Source organism: Rhinatrema bivittatum, unplaced genomic scaffold (genome assembly GCF_901001135.1).
Source record: "Rhinatrema bivittatum unplaced genomic scaffold, aRhiBiv1.1, whole genome shotgun sequence".
Classification (NCBI taxonomy): domain Eukaryota; kingdom Metazoa; phylum Chordata; class Amphibia; order Gymnophiona; family Rhinatrematidae; genus Rhinatrema; species Rhinatrema bivittatum.
In genome coordinates this window covers 39,788-57,173 of record NW_021821544.1, presented here as the reverse complement: position 1 = coordinate 57,173, position 17,386 = coordinate 39,788, and the positions used below count along the sequence as shown (strand labels likewise).

Sequence of the window (17,386 nt, the reverse complement as noted above, 5' to 3'; positions counted from 1 at the left end):
GAATGTAATGTGAAACCCGTCTTTAGCTTTACATATCTGCTTCTGAAAGGAGATGGCTGACAAAAGTAAACGAACAGCATTCAGGAAATTGGGATCTATTCTAACGGAGAAGCACAGAGAAGCACAAAGAGGAATATATACGTCAACTGAGGCAGACAAAGAAATTAATCAAGTTACAACAAGAAACTGGAAGGAAGTGGAATGGATGAAAATCCTTTTACAGTAGAAAATGTGTGGGAAGAGCTAAAGAACCTGAAAGTGGACAAAGCCGTGGGGCCTGATGGGATTCATCCAAGGATATTGAGGGAGCTCAGAGACGTTCTGGCAGGTCCACCGTGCGACCTGTTCAATAGATCCCTTGAAACGGGAGTGGTGCTGGTCCCGCTTCAAAAGAGCGGGAACAGGGAGGAGGCTGGCAACTACAGACCGGTCAGGCTCACTTCGGTGGTGGGAAAAGTAATGGAGTCTCTGTAGATTGGTCCATCACTTCTCTGGACTGCTGAAAGAGAGAATAGTGAACTGAGGCAACATGGATGCACCAGGGGAAGATCCTGTCAGACAAATCTGGATTGACCTTTTTGACCAGGTAACCGAGGAATTGGATCGAGGAAGAGCACTCGATATCATACACTTGGATTTCAGCAAAGCTTTCCATACGGTTCCACACAGGAGACCGGTGAGTACAAGAAGACGCGTGGCAGTGAGTGCCGAGGTGGTGACCTGGATTGCAAATTGTCTTCTGGCCATGAACCAATGTGTGATGGTAAACGGAACCTTCTCTGTAGAGAGAGCAGTTTTAAGCGGTGTACCACAAGGATCACTGTTGGGACCGATCCTGTTCGATATCTTTCTGAGCGACATTGCGGAGGGGATAGAAGGTAAGGTTTGTCTTTTTGTGGATGACGCTAAGACCTGCAACAGAGTGGACACACCAGAAGGAGTGGAGAGAATGAGATGGGATCTAAGGAAACTGGAAGAGTGGTCAAAGATATGGCAGCTGAGATGGGGGGAATGTTCCATCAAATAAAGGCTGATGTGCACAGAGCAGGAGAGGGACCTTGGGGTGATGGTGTCTAATGATCTGAAGTCGGCGAAACAATACAACAAGGCGATAGCTAAAGCCAGAAGAATGCTGGGCTGCATAGAGAGCGGAATGTCGAGTAAGATAAAGGGAAGTGATTATTCCCTTGTACAGGTCCTTGGTGAGGCCTCACCTGGAGTACTGTGTTCAGTTCTGAAGACCGTATCTACAAAAAGACAAGATGGAAGCTGTACAGAGAAGGGCAACCGGGAAGGTGGAGTATCCTCATCGCGTGACGTACGAGGACAGATTGAAAAATCTAACTACGTATCATAAGACAACAACAAACCTTTACCATAACAAAAAATCAGCAGAACCAGGAGTCACAATTTGAAGCTCCAGGAAGGAAGAATCAAAACCAATGTCAGGAAGTATTTCCTCACAGAGAGGGTGGTGGACGCCTGGACTGCCCTTCCGGAGGATGTGGTGAAGACCAGAACTGTGAAAGACTTCAAAGGGATTTCACTTTGGTGGTAGGGGGGAGGAAGGGAAATATACTCATCTGTTTCTTTTAGCTCTTGGTTCTGAGAGAAAAAATGTGTGAAGCTTGCTGCGCAGACTGGATGGGCCATTTCTTCTTCTTCTGCCATCATTTCTATGTTTCTTACCTCCTTTGCCAAGAAACAGCTTAGATTTGGGACTCAGACCTAACACACTCAATTCTTCTACAGCCCACCTACCTAGCAGCCATCCACAACACAGTACCAGATCACTTGACTCGTCAGCTCCAACCACACATATAGTCCTCAGATCCAACAATAGCAATCAAGATCTTTCAATGCTAGGGTCAGCCAACACTAGTTCAGAGGGGATGGAAAAAGGTCTAAACAGCCTACCAAGGGACCCCTTTGCTCACCATTGGAATTCAAGCCTGTTATATTCACAGATACCTCTCATGTCTATAACCAAAACTCTAGTGAAACTGCAACACAACAAGGGATCCATGATACTCATAGCCCCATAACTCAAAACAAGGTCAGTTGCACCATCCCCACCTTCAACCCTGTCCCCGACAGCATGAATCTTCACATCTTAATCTTACAACCACTCAACCTTCCAACCACTATATCTCAACTACTGAAACCATCATATACACCATCAACTAGAAGGAATTATTCCTACAAATGGAAATGATTCTTTCTGAGTGTCCCACAGGTACATCTAGTGGTGACATACTCAGATCACATTTAGCACTAGATGCTTTGAGTCCTAGCATACCTCTCAAGACCAGATCATGTACAGAGGTGATATATTGAAGAATCTAAATCTCTCCTTGTACATCATCCGATGAACATCCTCCACCTTCCTGCTTGCCCTTCTCTGTACCGTACAAGCGAATAATCACTTCCCTCTTCCTACTCCATATTCCTCTCTTTCTGCAGCCCAGCATTCTTCTGCCTTTTGCTATCACCTTCTCCCATAGCGAAACAAAGTCTGTGAAACAATCACCCCAAGGTCCCTCTCCTGCTCCGTGCACATCAGCCTTTCCCCCCCCCCCCCCCCCCCCCCCCCCATCAAATTCAGTTCATTCTGACCTGCCATATCTTCCACCACTCTTCCCGTTTCCTTAGATCTCATCTCATTCTCTCCACTCCTTCCGGCATCTCCACTCAGTGTCATCCACAAAGAGCTGCAACACAAAGACAAACCTTACCTTCTATCCCATCCACAATGTCGCTCACAAAGATATCGAACGGGACCGGTCCCGACACTGATCCTTCCGGTATACCACTTAAATGGAGCCTTCTCCAAACAGAAAGCAGTTTTACCATCACACATTGTCTTCTATCTGTGAACCAATTTGCAATTCAGGTCACCACCTCGGCACTCGCTCCCACGCTTCTTCTTTTACTCACCGGTCTCCTGTGCGGAACCGTATCAAAAGCTTTGCTGAAATCCAAGTATATGATATCGAGTGCTCTTCCTCGATCCGATTCCTCGGTTACCCGGTCAAAAAAGTCTATCAGATTTGACTCCGGGATCTTCCTCTGCTGAATCCATGCTGCCTCTGCTCCATCAATTCTCCTGACTGCAGATACTTCACTATTCTCTCTTTCAGCAGTGACTCCATTACTTTTCCCACCACCAAAGTGAGGCTGACTGGTCTGTAGTTGCCACCCTCCTCCCGGTTCCCACTCATGTGAAGCGGGACCACCGCCACTCTTCTCCGATCACTCGGCACCACTCCCGTTTCTAGGGATCTATTGCAGCGGGTCCGCCGTGCAACCTGTTCAACATCTCTGAGCTCCCTCAATATCCTTGGATGAATCCCATCGGGCCCCACAGCTTTCTCCACTTTCAGGTTCTTTACCTCTTCCCACACATTTTCTGCTGTAAAAGCATTTTCATCTAGTCCACCTCCCTCCAGTTTCTTCTTATGTAGCAATGGTCCTTCTCCAGGGTCTTCTTTAGTGAACACAGAGCTGACGTATTCATTTAACATTTCTGCCATTTCTTTGTCGGTCTAAGTGGTATAGTGATATTGAAAGGTGGTAATCTCCTTGCCAATTCTCTCTACCACTTCACTTTTTCCCAACTTGATTAAGTTCTTTGTATCAACAGAGGGAGACAAATATTCTTCTTTGTGCTCCTCCCTTTCACATCCTTTATATCTCTTGAAAGCTTTGCTTCTCAAAATTAAAGAACAGCAAACATAGGTTTCAATTTTCTTTTACATTTCTAACATATAGAGCAGTTGCCTTGGTGATTGCTCCATTTAGATTGGTCCACATCTCTCTCATTCTCCCATCCTTTGTGTTCTTCATCCAGATACTTTTACAGTTCAAATAGATGGACTTTGAGGAAATGGGAAACTCAGATCTTTGTGGTTCCTTTCCCTATACTTCTAGTGATATTAAACCATACCATTTCATGATCACTGCTGCTGAGGTGGATGCCCACCTGGACAATCTGACACAGTATAGCTCCTTCTCTCATGGGTTTCAACACCATTTGTTTGAACAAAGATACTTGCATGGCATCCACAATCGCTCTACTATTTTGTACTTTCTGCAGATGCAATTTTCCAGTCTACATCTGGCATATTAAAGTCACCCACGATCACCGCTTCTCCCTTCTTTCTTTTTAATTAGAAATTTTTATTGCCATGTCGCTCAAGTAACAAATACAACAGCAAGGATAACACAACCGTCATCCGGATCCGAAGTCAAAAACAGGAAAACAGCATAACACAGTAACAACAGCAAAATTTCGGTAATGATCCCCAACCCCCCACCCCCCCAGCATGCCATTGAAAGTCCAATTCGTCATGTACAAAAATATATCACTCCAGACTACAACATCTCAAAATTGAAACACAGAGCGGTTAGATGGTAGGTATGGATAGATGACTAGAAAAGAAGACAAGTGGTTGCTCAAAAAGTCTTGAAAAGTAAGGGTCTCCAGGTGATATAAGGTTCCCATATCCGGTTAAATTTGGAAAGTCGTTGATGTTTCAATGCCGTAAGTCGATAAAGAAGACAGACACCACCCAGGCGTTTTAGCAACTCTTCAGAAGTTGATGGTTGTGGTCGTTTCCAGCGGTATGCGATCTCCATTTTAGTCACCATGCATACTTGTTGCACTAGAATTTGAGCATGTGAAGGTAGAGAATCGCAGGCAGAGAATAATAACGCCTGCTCCATCGTAAGCAGGCAAGGAGTTTGAAGTAGGGCAGTTAGCAGCCCGGAGACATGAGACCACAAGGGACTAATAAAGACACAGTTCCACCACATATGGAGAAAAGTCCCATCCTGATGACAGTTCCGCCAGCACTGACGATCCACTCGTGGATAGCAGCGGTGTAGCCCAGACGGCATTAAATGCCACCGGTATACGACTTTATAGTTGGCCTCTATAATCCGGGTGGATACATTACCACGACATAGTTTAGAAAATATGGAAATCCAGTCCTCCTCAGAAAGGGTTTTTTGAAGATCAACTTCCCATGCCTTCATGTGGGCATCTTTACTGAACCGGCGGTGCAGTAGTTGCTTATAAATGTTTGAGATAAGGCCTCCAATGGCTTTAGACGAGACACAATATCCCTCCAATAGTGAACGTGAAGGAGCCAGAAGTCCCCTAGATTGAACGAATAATAAGAAGTGGCGCAGTTGCATGTAGGGCAGAAATTCCGTGGTTGGCAAATGATATTGATCACAGAGAGTGTTGAAGGCCAAGGGTCGGCCCTGATGCGTGACGTGATAAAAACAGGAAATACCTCCAGCCTTCCAAAGATCATATGCTCTATCGGGGAGACCAGCTGGGAAGTTACTCCCTTATTTCATAATGTTAAGTGAAAAGTAAGCATAACATCCCACCAGTCGATGTCTCCACTGCTTCCATAGATTGTAGGTATGCCTAGTGCAAGGAGTGAGTTGAAGATTAGGTCGCCACGTGGTGGAAGGTTGCCAAAGGAGAGAAGTCAGAGGAACCGGTGCAGTCCACGCCTGTTCCAAGGCTACCCATGGCTTCACAGCAGTAGTACAGTGCCAATCAATAATGAGTCGAAGCTGGGCAGCCACATAATACCATATCAAATTAGGTAGTCCCTGACCACCCGCCAACTTGGGCTGGTAAAGAATATTTTCAGCCACACGAGGAGGTCGATGGCGCCACAGGAAACGGAGCAGCTTCCGCTGCCATTGAAGCAACGTGGCACGAGAGAGTGAAATTGGCAGTGTCTGAAAAAGATAAAGGAACCGAGGCAGCAAGTTCATCTTGATGGTAGCTAATCGGCCAAGCCATGTAAGCGGCAGGGAGCCCCACTTCTCCAAGTCATATACCTTTACTCCAGAAAGTGGATTCTAATTCAGCTTATACAAATCACCTATATCATTACTCAAGTACACCCCAAGGTATTTAAGTTTCGTGGGTGCCCATCAAAATGCATGAGCATTTTGCAGGTGAGCTGCTATATCAGGTGAGCAAGTAAGATTCAGAATCTCGGACTTGTCCCAGTTTCTCTTGAAGCCCGAAAGGGCACTAAAATGGGACAATTCCGACTCCGGCACCAGAAGAGATGCCATAGGATTACCAACTGTAAAAATAATATCGTCAGCAAAAAGTGACAGTTTGGGCTCACAGGTATGTATGGGAAAACCCTGTATCTTTGCATTGTTTCGAATAGAAATGGCCAGGGGTTCGAGAAAAATAGCAAAAAGTAGAGGTGACAGGGGGCAACCCTGTCTGGTACCCCTCTGAACTGAAAAAGGGACAGTGTATCTACCATTGATTTTTAAACACGCTAGAGGATTATGATAGAGGGCTTGAATCCAATTGTGAAAAGAGGAGCCAAACCCCCATCTCTTGCACTGTATGGAACAAAAAAGGCCAATGCATCATATCGAAGGCCTTTTCCGCGTCTATGGCCAGGAGAAGATAGGGATCCCGGCTCTGCTTGGACCCCCAGATTATATCAATAAGTTTGCGGACATAATCGCTAGCCATTCGACCCGGTATGAAGCCAGCCTGATCAGGGTGGATAATGTGCATAATAAAAGTGTTAATCCTATCCGCCAGAATCTTAGCCAAACTTTTGAGATCCAAGTTAATCAAGGAGATTGGCCGATAGGAGGCACACAGCGCCGGATCCCTGCCGGGCTTGGCTATGATAGTAATACCCGCGGTGTTGGAGTCTGGGTTTAGCTGACCCCCACCCCTGAGATAGTTAAAGTGGCTCTGAAGATGTGGTGCCAGGACATACCTAAAGGATTTATAAAAGGTAGCTGTTAGCCCGTCGGGTCCCGGGGCCTTACCCGCCTTGAGGGTCTTCATGACCTCAAGGATCTCAGGGGTCGTGATGTCCGCATTCAACGTATCGTGCATTTCCTGCGTGAGTCTGGGGAGAGGGAGAGTGCGGAGGTAGTGGCCAATATCAGCAGTCTGGATATGCAGTTCAGCTGAGTATAAGGTCTGATAGACGTGAAGAAATTGTCGGGTGATAGCTGCAGCGGTCGTTTCAATCTGCCCCTGATCGTTCTTAATTTTAAGAATGTGGTTTTGAAAGGATTGCTTTTTCAGCTGATGGGCCAATACCTTGCCTGCTTTATTGCCGCCCTCAAAATGGAGTTGCCGGGTGAGGTTGAGGGCATGAGTGATATGATCAAGCTCTAGTCTGTGAAGCTCCTCCCTGGCTTGCATAACCCTCGTCCGTAGACGATGAGAGCCGGATTTACTGTGCTGAGCAGTAAGATTCGCAATTCTGGCCATAAGGGCAGAACAGGCCTCCTCCTTTTTCTTTTTAACGTAGGAGGAATGGGAAATAAAATGTCCCCTGATATATGTTTTAAAACAATCCCATACAGTAACTGGGGAAAGGACAGTCCCAGCATTTATAAGAAAAAAGTCTGTGATCACCTGCATAGTGGTCTGCGTAAAGTGAGTGTCTTGAAGAAGAGAGTCGTTAAGCCTCCAGAACTTAGAGCCGTGATCCCCGGTGGGTATTCGAATTTGTAGAGAGACAGGGGCATGATCGGACCAAGTTACCACCCCCACCTCAGGACAATGAGTCAGGTGAAACAAAGTTTTATCTACCATCATATAATCAATGCGAGTGTAAGAATCGTGGGGTTTGGAATAAAAAGAGTAAGAACGAGAGTGAGGATACGTGGCTCTCCAGGAATCAACCAGGTTGTGCTCTGATAAGAGATCTCTGAGGGCCCTAGTATGCACTCTGGCGGTGTGCGTAAGCCCCTTAGAGGTGTCAAGGGCCGGGTATAGCGGTACATTAAAATCGCCGCCCACTATCAGGGATCCCTGTGCATGTTGAGTGAGGATCTGATGAAGATGTTCAGAGAATACAGCCTGTTCCCTGTTCAGGGCATATACTGTAAGGAGAGTGAACTCCTGATTAAACATCATGACCACCAGCAGTAAGTAGCGACCCTGAGGGTCTGCAACAACCTTCTTGCATTCAAACACTACATGGGAGGCGAAAAAGATGCCCACTCCTGCATACTTAGTTTTTTGCTGCGGCAAACAAAAATGCTGAGTTGGGAATTTAGCGGACTTCATGAGAGATTCATATCTACGCGTAAGATGTGTCTCTTGCGCAAAAATGATATCAGGCCCAGAAGCGGCTGCCTCCCTATAAAAAAGAGAACGTTTCTGGGGGGAGTTAAGTCCCTTAACATTGAGGGACAATACCTTAAACCAAACCATTTATATAGTCAAAGACCTCCCTCAGTACCTGCCATGGGAAACCCACGGTCCCAGAATAATAATAGATACCAACTATGGATGTTCTTAGTTACCAGAGATAATCTAAGGACCGCACAACCCCCTGAGAGAAAAAGAAAAAAAACTAAAGTGACCAGAGAGAACCAAGAAAAAAAGAGAACCCACCATTAGCAAAAAATATGCAGCATGGAGGAGCATCGCATCAACAACCACAAAAATAACAACAATAATTGGCATATCCCCTGTGTGGACCCAGTCAGTGCTGTGGCCCCCAACAATAACGCCTGCCATAGCCTCCTAGCAGGCTATCTCCCAACCCAAATAGGGGAAGTAAGTAAAATCACTGAAGGAAGAAATGGCACCCTCCCCCCCCCCCCCCCCCCCCCTTTCAGAATATACACTTAATAATAATAAACCATTCATCCGCATATACATAGGTTACCCAAACTGGAAAACATTCTTAAGCAAATACCACAGTACGATAACTTGCTAAACATTAGGAGGAAAAGTAAATCCGCTGGCTAGCACAAGTTAACAATTCAGATTAGTCCCTGGTCGGAGGTGGGACCCCCTGTTGGCCTCCGTAGCCGGCTGCTCCTCTTCCCCACACGTTGCCACGCAGGCGTGGACACCCGAGTAGGTAGAGATCCGGTAGTCACACGGGGTATCTGCAGCCTCACGTGGCCCATAGTAGTAATACTCGGCATAGCCTCCTCCGGGGTCACATATTTGTGGGCAACTCCCTCGTGAGAAAACGAGAGGCCAAATGGATGCAGCCATCGGTAACGAATCGCTTTAGCGCGGAGAAACGTGGTCACTTCCCGGAAGGCCTGCCTGCTCTGTAGCGTTGCTTGAGATAGATCTGGAAATATTGCAATTGTTTGATTATTCCACGCCCACTCATTTTTCTCCCGAGCCACCGCCGCGATCCTCTCTTTGAGCTTAAATGATGTAAAGCACACAATAATGTCTCGTGGGCGGTTGGGTTGGGAGCTCGTAAAGCTCTATGTGCCCGTTCGAATTGAACATCAGGAGGTTCGAATTCCTCCGCTGTGTTGCTCTCTCGGAGCATAGATACACAAAAGTCTCGTACCAACACGTGGCAGTCTTCAGGCCCCGGCGCCTCCAGGAAGCCCCTGAAGCGGAGATTGCTCCGTCGCGCTCTATTCTCCAGATCTGCAATTTTTGCCGTCAATAGAGCATTCTCGGCCCGCAATGAAGTACAGGAGGTCGTGTTAGTCTTAATTTGTTCGGCCTGCCCCTCCACACGCACATCGATATCGCCGACGCGGTGGCCTAGTGTCGTGAGGTCTTCCTTCACCTCCTCCACGCGGGTAAGGAGGTCCTGCCGATACGCCTTAATATCAGCCCTGATCCCCGCAAACCACTCCCGGAACTCGGCACGGGTCGGGTGCTCAGAAAGGGCATCATCCGCGGCCTCCCGCACGCCGACAGCGGGGTCAGACAACTCGGCTCCCGAGGCGCCGCCATCCTCATCCATAGGGGAAACGCTCACCTCTTTGGTGCCGTCCTTTTGGTAAGAAAAACGTTAGAGGTCCGTGACCTTTTTCCTGCAAGTCATCGTACGGGTAAGCTGCACTCTCCCGTGCCGAAAGCGGGGCAAATTGCTCAGATAGAATGCGGATTACTATAGATTTAGTGGGGAGGCGGTAAGAGCTCCGGGATTAGGCAGCCATCTCGTAGCGTGACGTCACGCTCCCCCCACCGCTTCTCCCTTCTTACCTATCTTATGGATGTCTTCAACCAGATCTCTGTCCAGCTCTTCCTTTTATATTGGAGTGGTTTACAGGCCTCCAAAGCAAATGGACACTCCATCATCTTTTTTTAGGTCCACCCATAGAGCTTCTTCACTACCCCAAATTCCTTGTAGTCCAGATACTTGGATGGATGTCTCTGTCCTTCCGGGGTATGGCTCTTTAACAAGTTGTAGCCTGGCATTGTTGTATCCCATTCATGACATTCTGTGAACCATGTTTCCGTGACAGCAACAATGTCCGATTCTGCCTCAGCCATTAGGGCCTCCAGATCTGGGATTTTATTTCCCAAACTATGAGCATTTGTGGTCATAACCTTAAAGAGAGTACCTGGAAGGCTAAGAAATGTCATAAGGAGTCCAGGAAATGCAATAAACCTCCAGTTCATTCCCCCAGCATACAATGTCACCTGAACATAGTCTTAACCAAACTTATCTATGGGTTCAACTGGGGAATGTATATCTTACTTATACCTATGACCTCAAATAGCCATTACGAGGAATACCATTTTCCACCACCTAGTAGGGTCAACGAACTACAAGCTCTAGTCACATCCACCCCAATCAATCTATAGTTTACCAACATTCTTTCCAAGGCCTCACTCTCACCAGGAAGAAAGAGCCTTACGTGCCTTGGACTGTAAGCATGCACTCTCTTTCTACTTAAACCACACTACACTCCATAGGAAATTCAGTCACCTATTTCTATCCTACGATCCAAACAAAGTGGGTAAACAAGCTTGTGTGCACTCTGGCTAGCAAAGTATGTCATGAGAAAGCACAATTTGACAATGTCAACCTCAGTAGCACACATTCACTCTGTACCTATTCTGCACATTTGTAAAGCAGCAACGTGAAGTTCTCTTCACACTTTTGCACCTCACTACTGTTTCGACAGGATTTAGACACATTCTTTACAACAGATTCTCCATAGACTATTTCTAATGTAACCCCAACTCCTTCCACATCCAACCTGCTGTGATCATCAGCTAATTCATTTCAACAACAATACTTCACCGTTTCATTTGGGATTAAGGCCTCAGCCTGTAGCTTGCTAATCACCCACATGTCAGGACCACATCCTGCTGTCCTGGAATAACACCTATTACGAGGTAAAGCAAAATTGCTTATTTCCAGGGACACCTGTCACCTTCCGGTTCCACCCTGTCAATCGACATAGTGCTGTCATGCCACCGCGATGGCGTTCTCTCTTGCCCACAGACTTCACGACAGGCTTAGCGTGCCTGTGATTGACTAGAGGTGTGGGCGGTCAGTTGATATTCCACCTTGACTGTTCTCTGATCCACCGTCCTTGGGGCAGTGAGCTCCTCACATTGCGCTCCCCATCCATTCAGCCTGACATCTGTGATGAGCAGAATCCAGGTTAGGGAGGACATTGTTCACCCCCGGCACAAGTGGACGGGCCATAACCACCAGCGTAATTGATTCTGCACTGTAGCTGGTAGAGGCAGGTGTATGGTGCAGTCCTGTAATCATAAACTCCACAGAGATTGAGACCATTACGACGCGCCCTTCTTTGGAGGAGGTGCCGTGGGCTCCCGAGTGGATGCCATCGGTCCCGGGACTCGATAAAACCAAGCTCTGTTGGTCGCCCGGTGGCTCGCAGTACCTCCCCCCCAAAGGATAACACCCAGAACTGGAAGTGCTGATTCAGGATTTTGAAGTGTAAATAGCACTGGTGATCCCAAAGAAGTGGAATATGCAGATAAGCCTCCAACAGACCTAGGGAGGTAAGAAACTCCCCTGGTTATACTGAAGTCTTGACAGATCACAGAGTTTCCATGCAAGAGCCGGGGGACCCATAGGTGTCAATTAACTGACTTGAGATCCAGCACAGGTCTGAAAGTGCCCTCCTTTTTGACTACTATGAAGGAATAATGCCCAGAATTTTATTTTTGTTAATCACTTCACGTAAAGAATAGATGTGAATAACTGAAGCAATAAATAAACCGATCCGATATGTTTAGTACTATGAAGGTCGGTATAAAAAAGTGTTAAATGGAAATGGAAAGAGATTTAGTTGTTTATCTCCTTGCTCACCGATCAAGAAAACAGCACTAGCACTGACCTTACCTGAATTTTCTGTGCCTTCCACCAAACAAGTTTCTAAGATCCTTCTCAGATGATGACAAGGACCCACTGGTCCACACTGATCTGGACCAACCTGCACTAGAAGAGAATTACCCTACCCCCTATGGCTGCTACCCTCGGATGGGTCAGTTCATTGGGTTCCGGCCCCAGCCATAATGCACAAGGACAGACTGGGTCTCTTCTTGGAGTGCTCGGTCCAAAAGGGCTGGTTCCTGGCCCGAGGACAAGGTGCTTAATAGCAAGTCCCATAATGGTTGAAACACTGAGAGGTTCTACCTCTGGGTGGTCTGGGAGACGGGCACTGCCTCTTGCGTGGCCCGTCTTCTCGTACACGACGTAAAGGAGAGGCACCCCGTTCGTTGACCGGCTTCCCCGGGTCACCGCCAAACGGGAAAGCTCCCTCGAAGGGCATTCTCCTAAGACGTGTCTCGGAACAGGAGTCTGCCGACCGGTTACGTAGCCAGAGCTGCCTCCTTGCCGCCCCCGAGTATGACGCTCCCTCGCCTGCCGTACGGACGAGGTTGGAGGCTGCGTCGGGAAGGAACGAGAGAGCTCGATCCGTTCCTTCTCCCGGGGCATTGTTTCGAGCCCGAGATAAGCAGGAACGCGTCACCACCGTGCAGCGAGTCGCGATTCGTAGGAACGTGGCTGCCGCCTCAAAAACCTGCTTCAAAATGGCGTCCATACGCCAGTCACGTGTATCCTTGAAGGCCGTCCCTCCCTTCACCATGATGGTGCTGTACTTCACAATTGCACTAACTATCACATCTAACTGAGGGCACACCAACATGTCCTTAGTTGCCAGGGCTAAGGAGTACATGCCTGCCAGCCAGCCAGCCAGCCAGAGCCCACCCCCCCCCCTTTGAGTTGGAATGGACTACACCGGAGGCTCCATTCAATTAGCTGCTGTCCTCCTTGCAAGAGGGAAAAGTGGCGAGCCGTTTCACACAAGCCCTCTAGCAGAGGATTCTGCATAGGGACCCCTGGGCGGTCCTGGCCCAGAATGGCCAGCTCCGATAAGCATCGTGAGACCAGGCCTGGCACATCTTTTTTCCAAAAGAAGTGTCGCATAGTCCAATACGGTCCTATCTCCGAGGGAAGCTCACTCTCCTCGGGGGCTCCCCACTTACCTGCGAGTAATCCAAATCACCACGATAGGCACAGTCGCTCACCACCCGACAGCCCCAACGTCTCGAGGGTCCAGGGGCCCGATCAACCGGGACAGAAAGCTCTGAGGAGCAGACTACATCTGGACAAGGGCATGAATCCCCTTAAACAATTCCATCCAGGAAAGCGAAGCCAGATCTGGCCACGGGGGTACCACGTCTCTCGGATTCCCCGGCTGCTCGCCGCGGCCTACGAATTCCAGGGTGCTCCCTGGAAAACCGCTGGCCCGGGACTGGCCTCGTCCTGGAACTCCCATGGCCTCCTCACATTGGGCACATAGGAAGTCTGCTTCCTCGCTCTCTGTGGCTCTGAGGTTGCGCGCTAAGCAGACGCTTAGAGCGTTCGTGCCCGATTCTAGAGGTGCCGGCTCTGCGGACGCCGAGACTTTCTGGCGCTCCGTTCGCCTTAAATGCGATGTTATCCCACGATGCGCACCCGACACGGGCGCGTGACGGCCCGCACCTAGAACACGTGCACATTTGTCAGGTGCCTGTTCGTAGGCGCCTAACAAGCGCACGCGATACGCGTGAACAACAAGCGCCTAACAAGCAACATACGTTTAACTGTACTGGATGCGTAGACGGGCTAAATGGGTCTGCCTATGAGTCAGGCTGCCTGGGAGGTCACCAATCGGTCCCCGCTTCCTCAGAGAAACTCCACTGGGTGAGTGACCGCCTCCTTTCGCCACAGGAGAGCGAGGTTCATCTTCAGTAGCTTTCTTCAAAGAATTTAGTCATTCACATTTGGAGCTATCCCACACTCGCTGAGTGTGTTTCCAAACTGCTTTGGAGATGGAAATTGCTGATTTGCTGCGCTTCCCGTGGGGGTATATGTACCCCTGCTGACGTCAGATCCGTCTCCGACCGCTAGCGTGAGCGCACTATACCCCGCTTGTTGTGAATCCATCAGCTACACGCTAGGAAAGTAGATCTTAGCCAAGTATGTGAAACGTTATCAAGCAATACTATATCCAAATTGAGCCAAAAATATCAAGTCTGGGGAGACATTGATGGGTACAGACGCCTCATGGGGAATTTGAACAAACAATTCTGAAAATTACTACCTAGGGACGGGTCCATCCCCAGGAGTATTCAAAGACAGACCTGTGACTAACCCACTCCTGGCCCTGCCTCCTTTTCTCCATCCACACCTATTGCCTTCAGACCCAGCAGCAATCCTAGTATCACTGGTTACCTTCCCACCTCCTAGAGGGAAAGCCACCAGTAATACTTGTCAGCACTTAAAAGCACAGAGTCCTACCTTAATGAGCAAACCAACATTTGTGTTCATTCTGTTGCCAGTAACGACAAGGCAGACTGCAGGGTGGTAGGGGAAGAGGCCGACTCCTCCCATCCGTAAAGCCTACTCGTGGACTAGAAGCTATAGACAAGTAGCTGACGCTCTGCCCTAATCTAAGCGGCACTGCATTACTACAAGTTAACTTGAAAGGGGGGATTGTAAAACCCTACTTAAAGTTTTGGATGACACATTTTTAATCAATACAAAAAATGGTGGTAAATATAAACCTTGCCTAAAAAGAAAAATACAAAGAATGAAATCTGGAGCTTCACTTCACATGAATGTTCAAACAGGGCTATAAAAATGCAAAGCCATCTTCACCCTCAAAAAATTGTATATAACTCACCTCAAGAACCATCAGCTGTGAAAGTGTCTGTAGATCACCATCTCAAGTCTGCACATTTACAGTCAGGAATGCTAAGTCATTTCTCCTTACAAGCAATATTGTTAGCTCTTTCTTCACCTTTTCCCTAACTGCAAATAAAATGGGGGGGGGGTACCCATCTTTCCTGGCCCTTCCTCGCTAGCCATTCCCTCCCCTCAAAAAAAAAACAACACACTGCAAATCCTCTCTCATCCACAAGCTCTCTTACTCACTGAGTAAATGACCACTTAACCTTGTATTCAGTCTGTCCTGTCATCTTCTCGGTAAGCCTATTTTGCTACCTTTTTGCCAGCAATTTCATGGATTTAGCCTACGGCAAGCTCCAGCCATCATAAACAACAACCTACAATTTATCCTGCCTGAATCGTAGAGAATAAGAATTGAAATCTTCTTTAAGGGGGTCATTGTGTGCCAAGACCTGGCCTTCATTGTAGCACTAAAACCAGTTATAATCACCCTGCTCGACCTATTTCCATTATTTAGCAAATTGGAAGGCAGACATGTATCTAAACAACACTGGTTAAATATAGGACCCTAGACAATATAGCACGTAACTCAACCTAAACGCCATACGACCCGTTATATGGATATGTACTGAAATCTGAGCGTACTTCATACAATGCCGATTTACGGTTCGGCTATCGTGTCGTTTAAGCCTCATTTTAGGCTCATAATCATTAGCTACCTCAGTGGTGAAACTCTTTGAAATGCCATAATTAAATAATCTGGAAGCGGACAGTTCAAAGAGTGTCGCCACTGAGGTACCTAATGATTTTGACGCCTCAGTTTAGGCTCATAGACACGATAGCCAAACTGTGATAACACTGACCATCTGCACGTTACCGATTGCATATTAAGAAAGTTACGGACAGGTTCTATCACAGTTAACCGTGGCCCTGGTCTAGACAATGCAACAGCTGACTGGTTGTCTCAGTCCCAGTGATCTTGTTTCATCAAATATCTTCTAACACATGACGGTGGGCTTAGGAGGAAATGGCAGTACTTCTGATCCTTTCAGTTTTTGAGAGCTTTTTGTTTCATGGCCAAACATCAGCATTCATGCTTTAAGAAGATTCCAAGCACAACCTGATCGCACATCAGCCTTTTATACATAATCCACCCATCAGCGTTTCATCTCGACTAACACAGCTTTCGAGGTAACTGAATCTGTTGCTCTCCACGAGGGCAACAGGTTTCCTACGAGAAAGTCAGTTGGACTCTTAGATGACCAAGGGATTAAAGTGGCTCTTATGGAAGATAAGGCCATTGCAGAAATACTAAATGAATTCTTTGCTTCTGTGTTTGTTATTCCCCCAACATCCTGATTAGTAGTTCTGGACATGGTTTTCAAGGGTGTGGAGTCAGATGAACTGAACTAATTCACTGTCAATGTGGCTTACTGCATCTTCTAGGTTTGCAAACTAAGGATGTCAATGTGGCCTGAATCATCTGAACTGGATGGTATGCAGCCCAGGATTCTAAAGGAACTAAAAACAAACTTTGTCACATCTATTAGGTTTCAAAGCTTAACTATCATTAAAATCATCCATTCTCACTGAAGCAGGAGGGCGGCCAATGTAATCCAATATTGAAATATGGGAAACTCTATCACCCCTGGAGCCCTAAACCTGTGAGCCTGATTTCAGTGATGGGAAAAATAGTAGAATCTATTCTAATGATCAAAATCACAGAGCATAGAGAAAAGGCATTCTTTCATGGAACATAGTCAGCATGGATTTACCCAAGGGACATCTTGCCTCACAAATCTGCTTCATTGTTTACAATGGGTTTATATGCATGTGGATAAAGGTAAACCTGTACATGTAGTATATTTGGCTTTTCAGAAGGCATTTCACAAACACCCTGATAAGAGGCTCCTAAGGAAACTAAAAGTCATCCGTTAGGAGGTTATGTCCTTTTAACCCGTTAGCGATACACAAAAGAGACGAGGATTAAATGGTCACTATTCTCAGTGGAGTGCCTCATTGATCTGTACTTGGACCGATACTTTTCAATACATTTATTAATCATCTGGAAATGAAGATGACAAGTGACGGCATCGACTTTGCACGTGAGACAATTATTCACCGTACTTATCGCCGTCACATATCGATATGTAGGAATTCCACCTCGATATCATCTTTAACCCGCAATACTCGCATACAAGCTTTTTTCTTCTTCCTTCCGATTATAAGTTCCGGTTCGGGTTTAGAATGTTTCTTAGCGCCGGGATCCGCTTTGGCGCCTTTCGGCACAAACTGAATAGGGGTACGGTTGTAACGTCATGCCCAATTTTGGCTCGAGGTTTGGAACGAGTCCGTGAGGAAAGTGCAAGTGAAAGCGCTGCAGCAGTGCGGAAAAGAAGAGGAACGTTTCCATTCGAGCCAAC

At 47.2% G+C, this 17,386-nt stretch overlaps 1 protein-coding gene across 1 annotated transcript in view; it reads right to left on the bottom strand.

The window, feature by feature from the left end:
- Window positions 1-4,151: 4,151 nt before the first annotated feature.
- LOC115082728 (vitamin D 25-hydroxylase) overlaps window positions 4,152-17,386 on the bottom strand; it is a 30,353-nt gene continuing 17,118 nt past the window's right edge. The window contains exon 4 of the mRNA XM_029586916.1: window positions 4,152-5,763. Within this exon, the coding sequence (XP_029442776.1) occupies window positions 5,669-5,763 (95 nt within the window). The 3' untranslated portion in view covers window positions 4,152-5,668. The remainder of the gene's footprint in view (window positions 5,764-17,386) is intronic.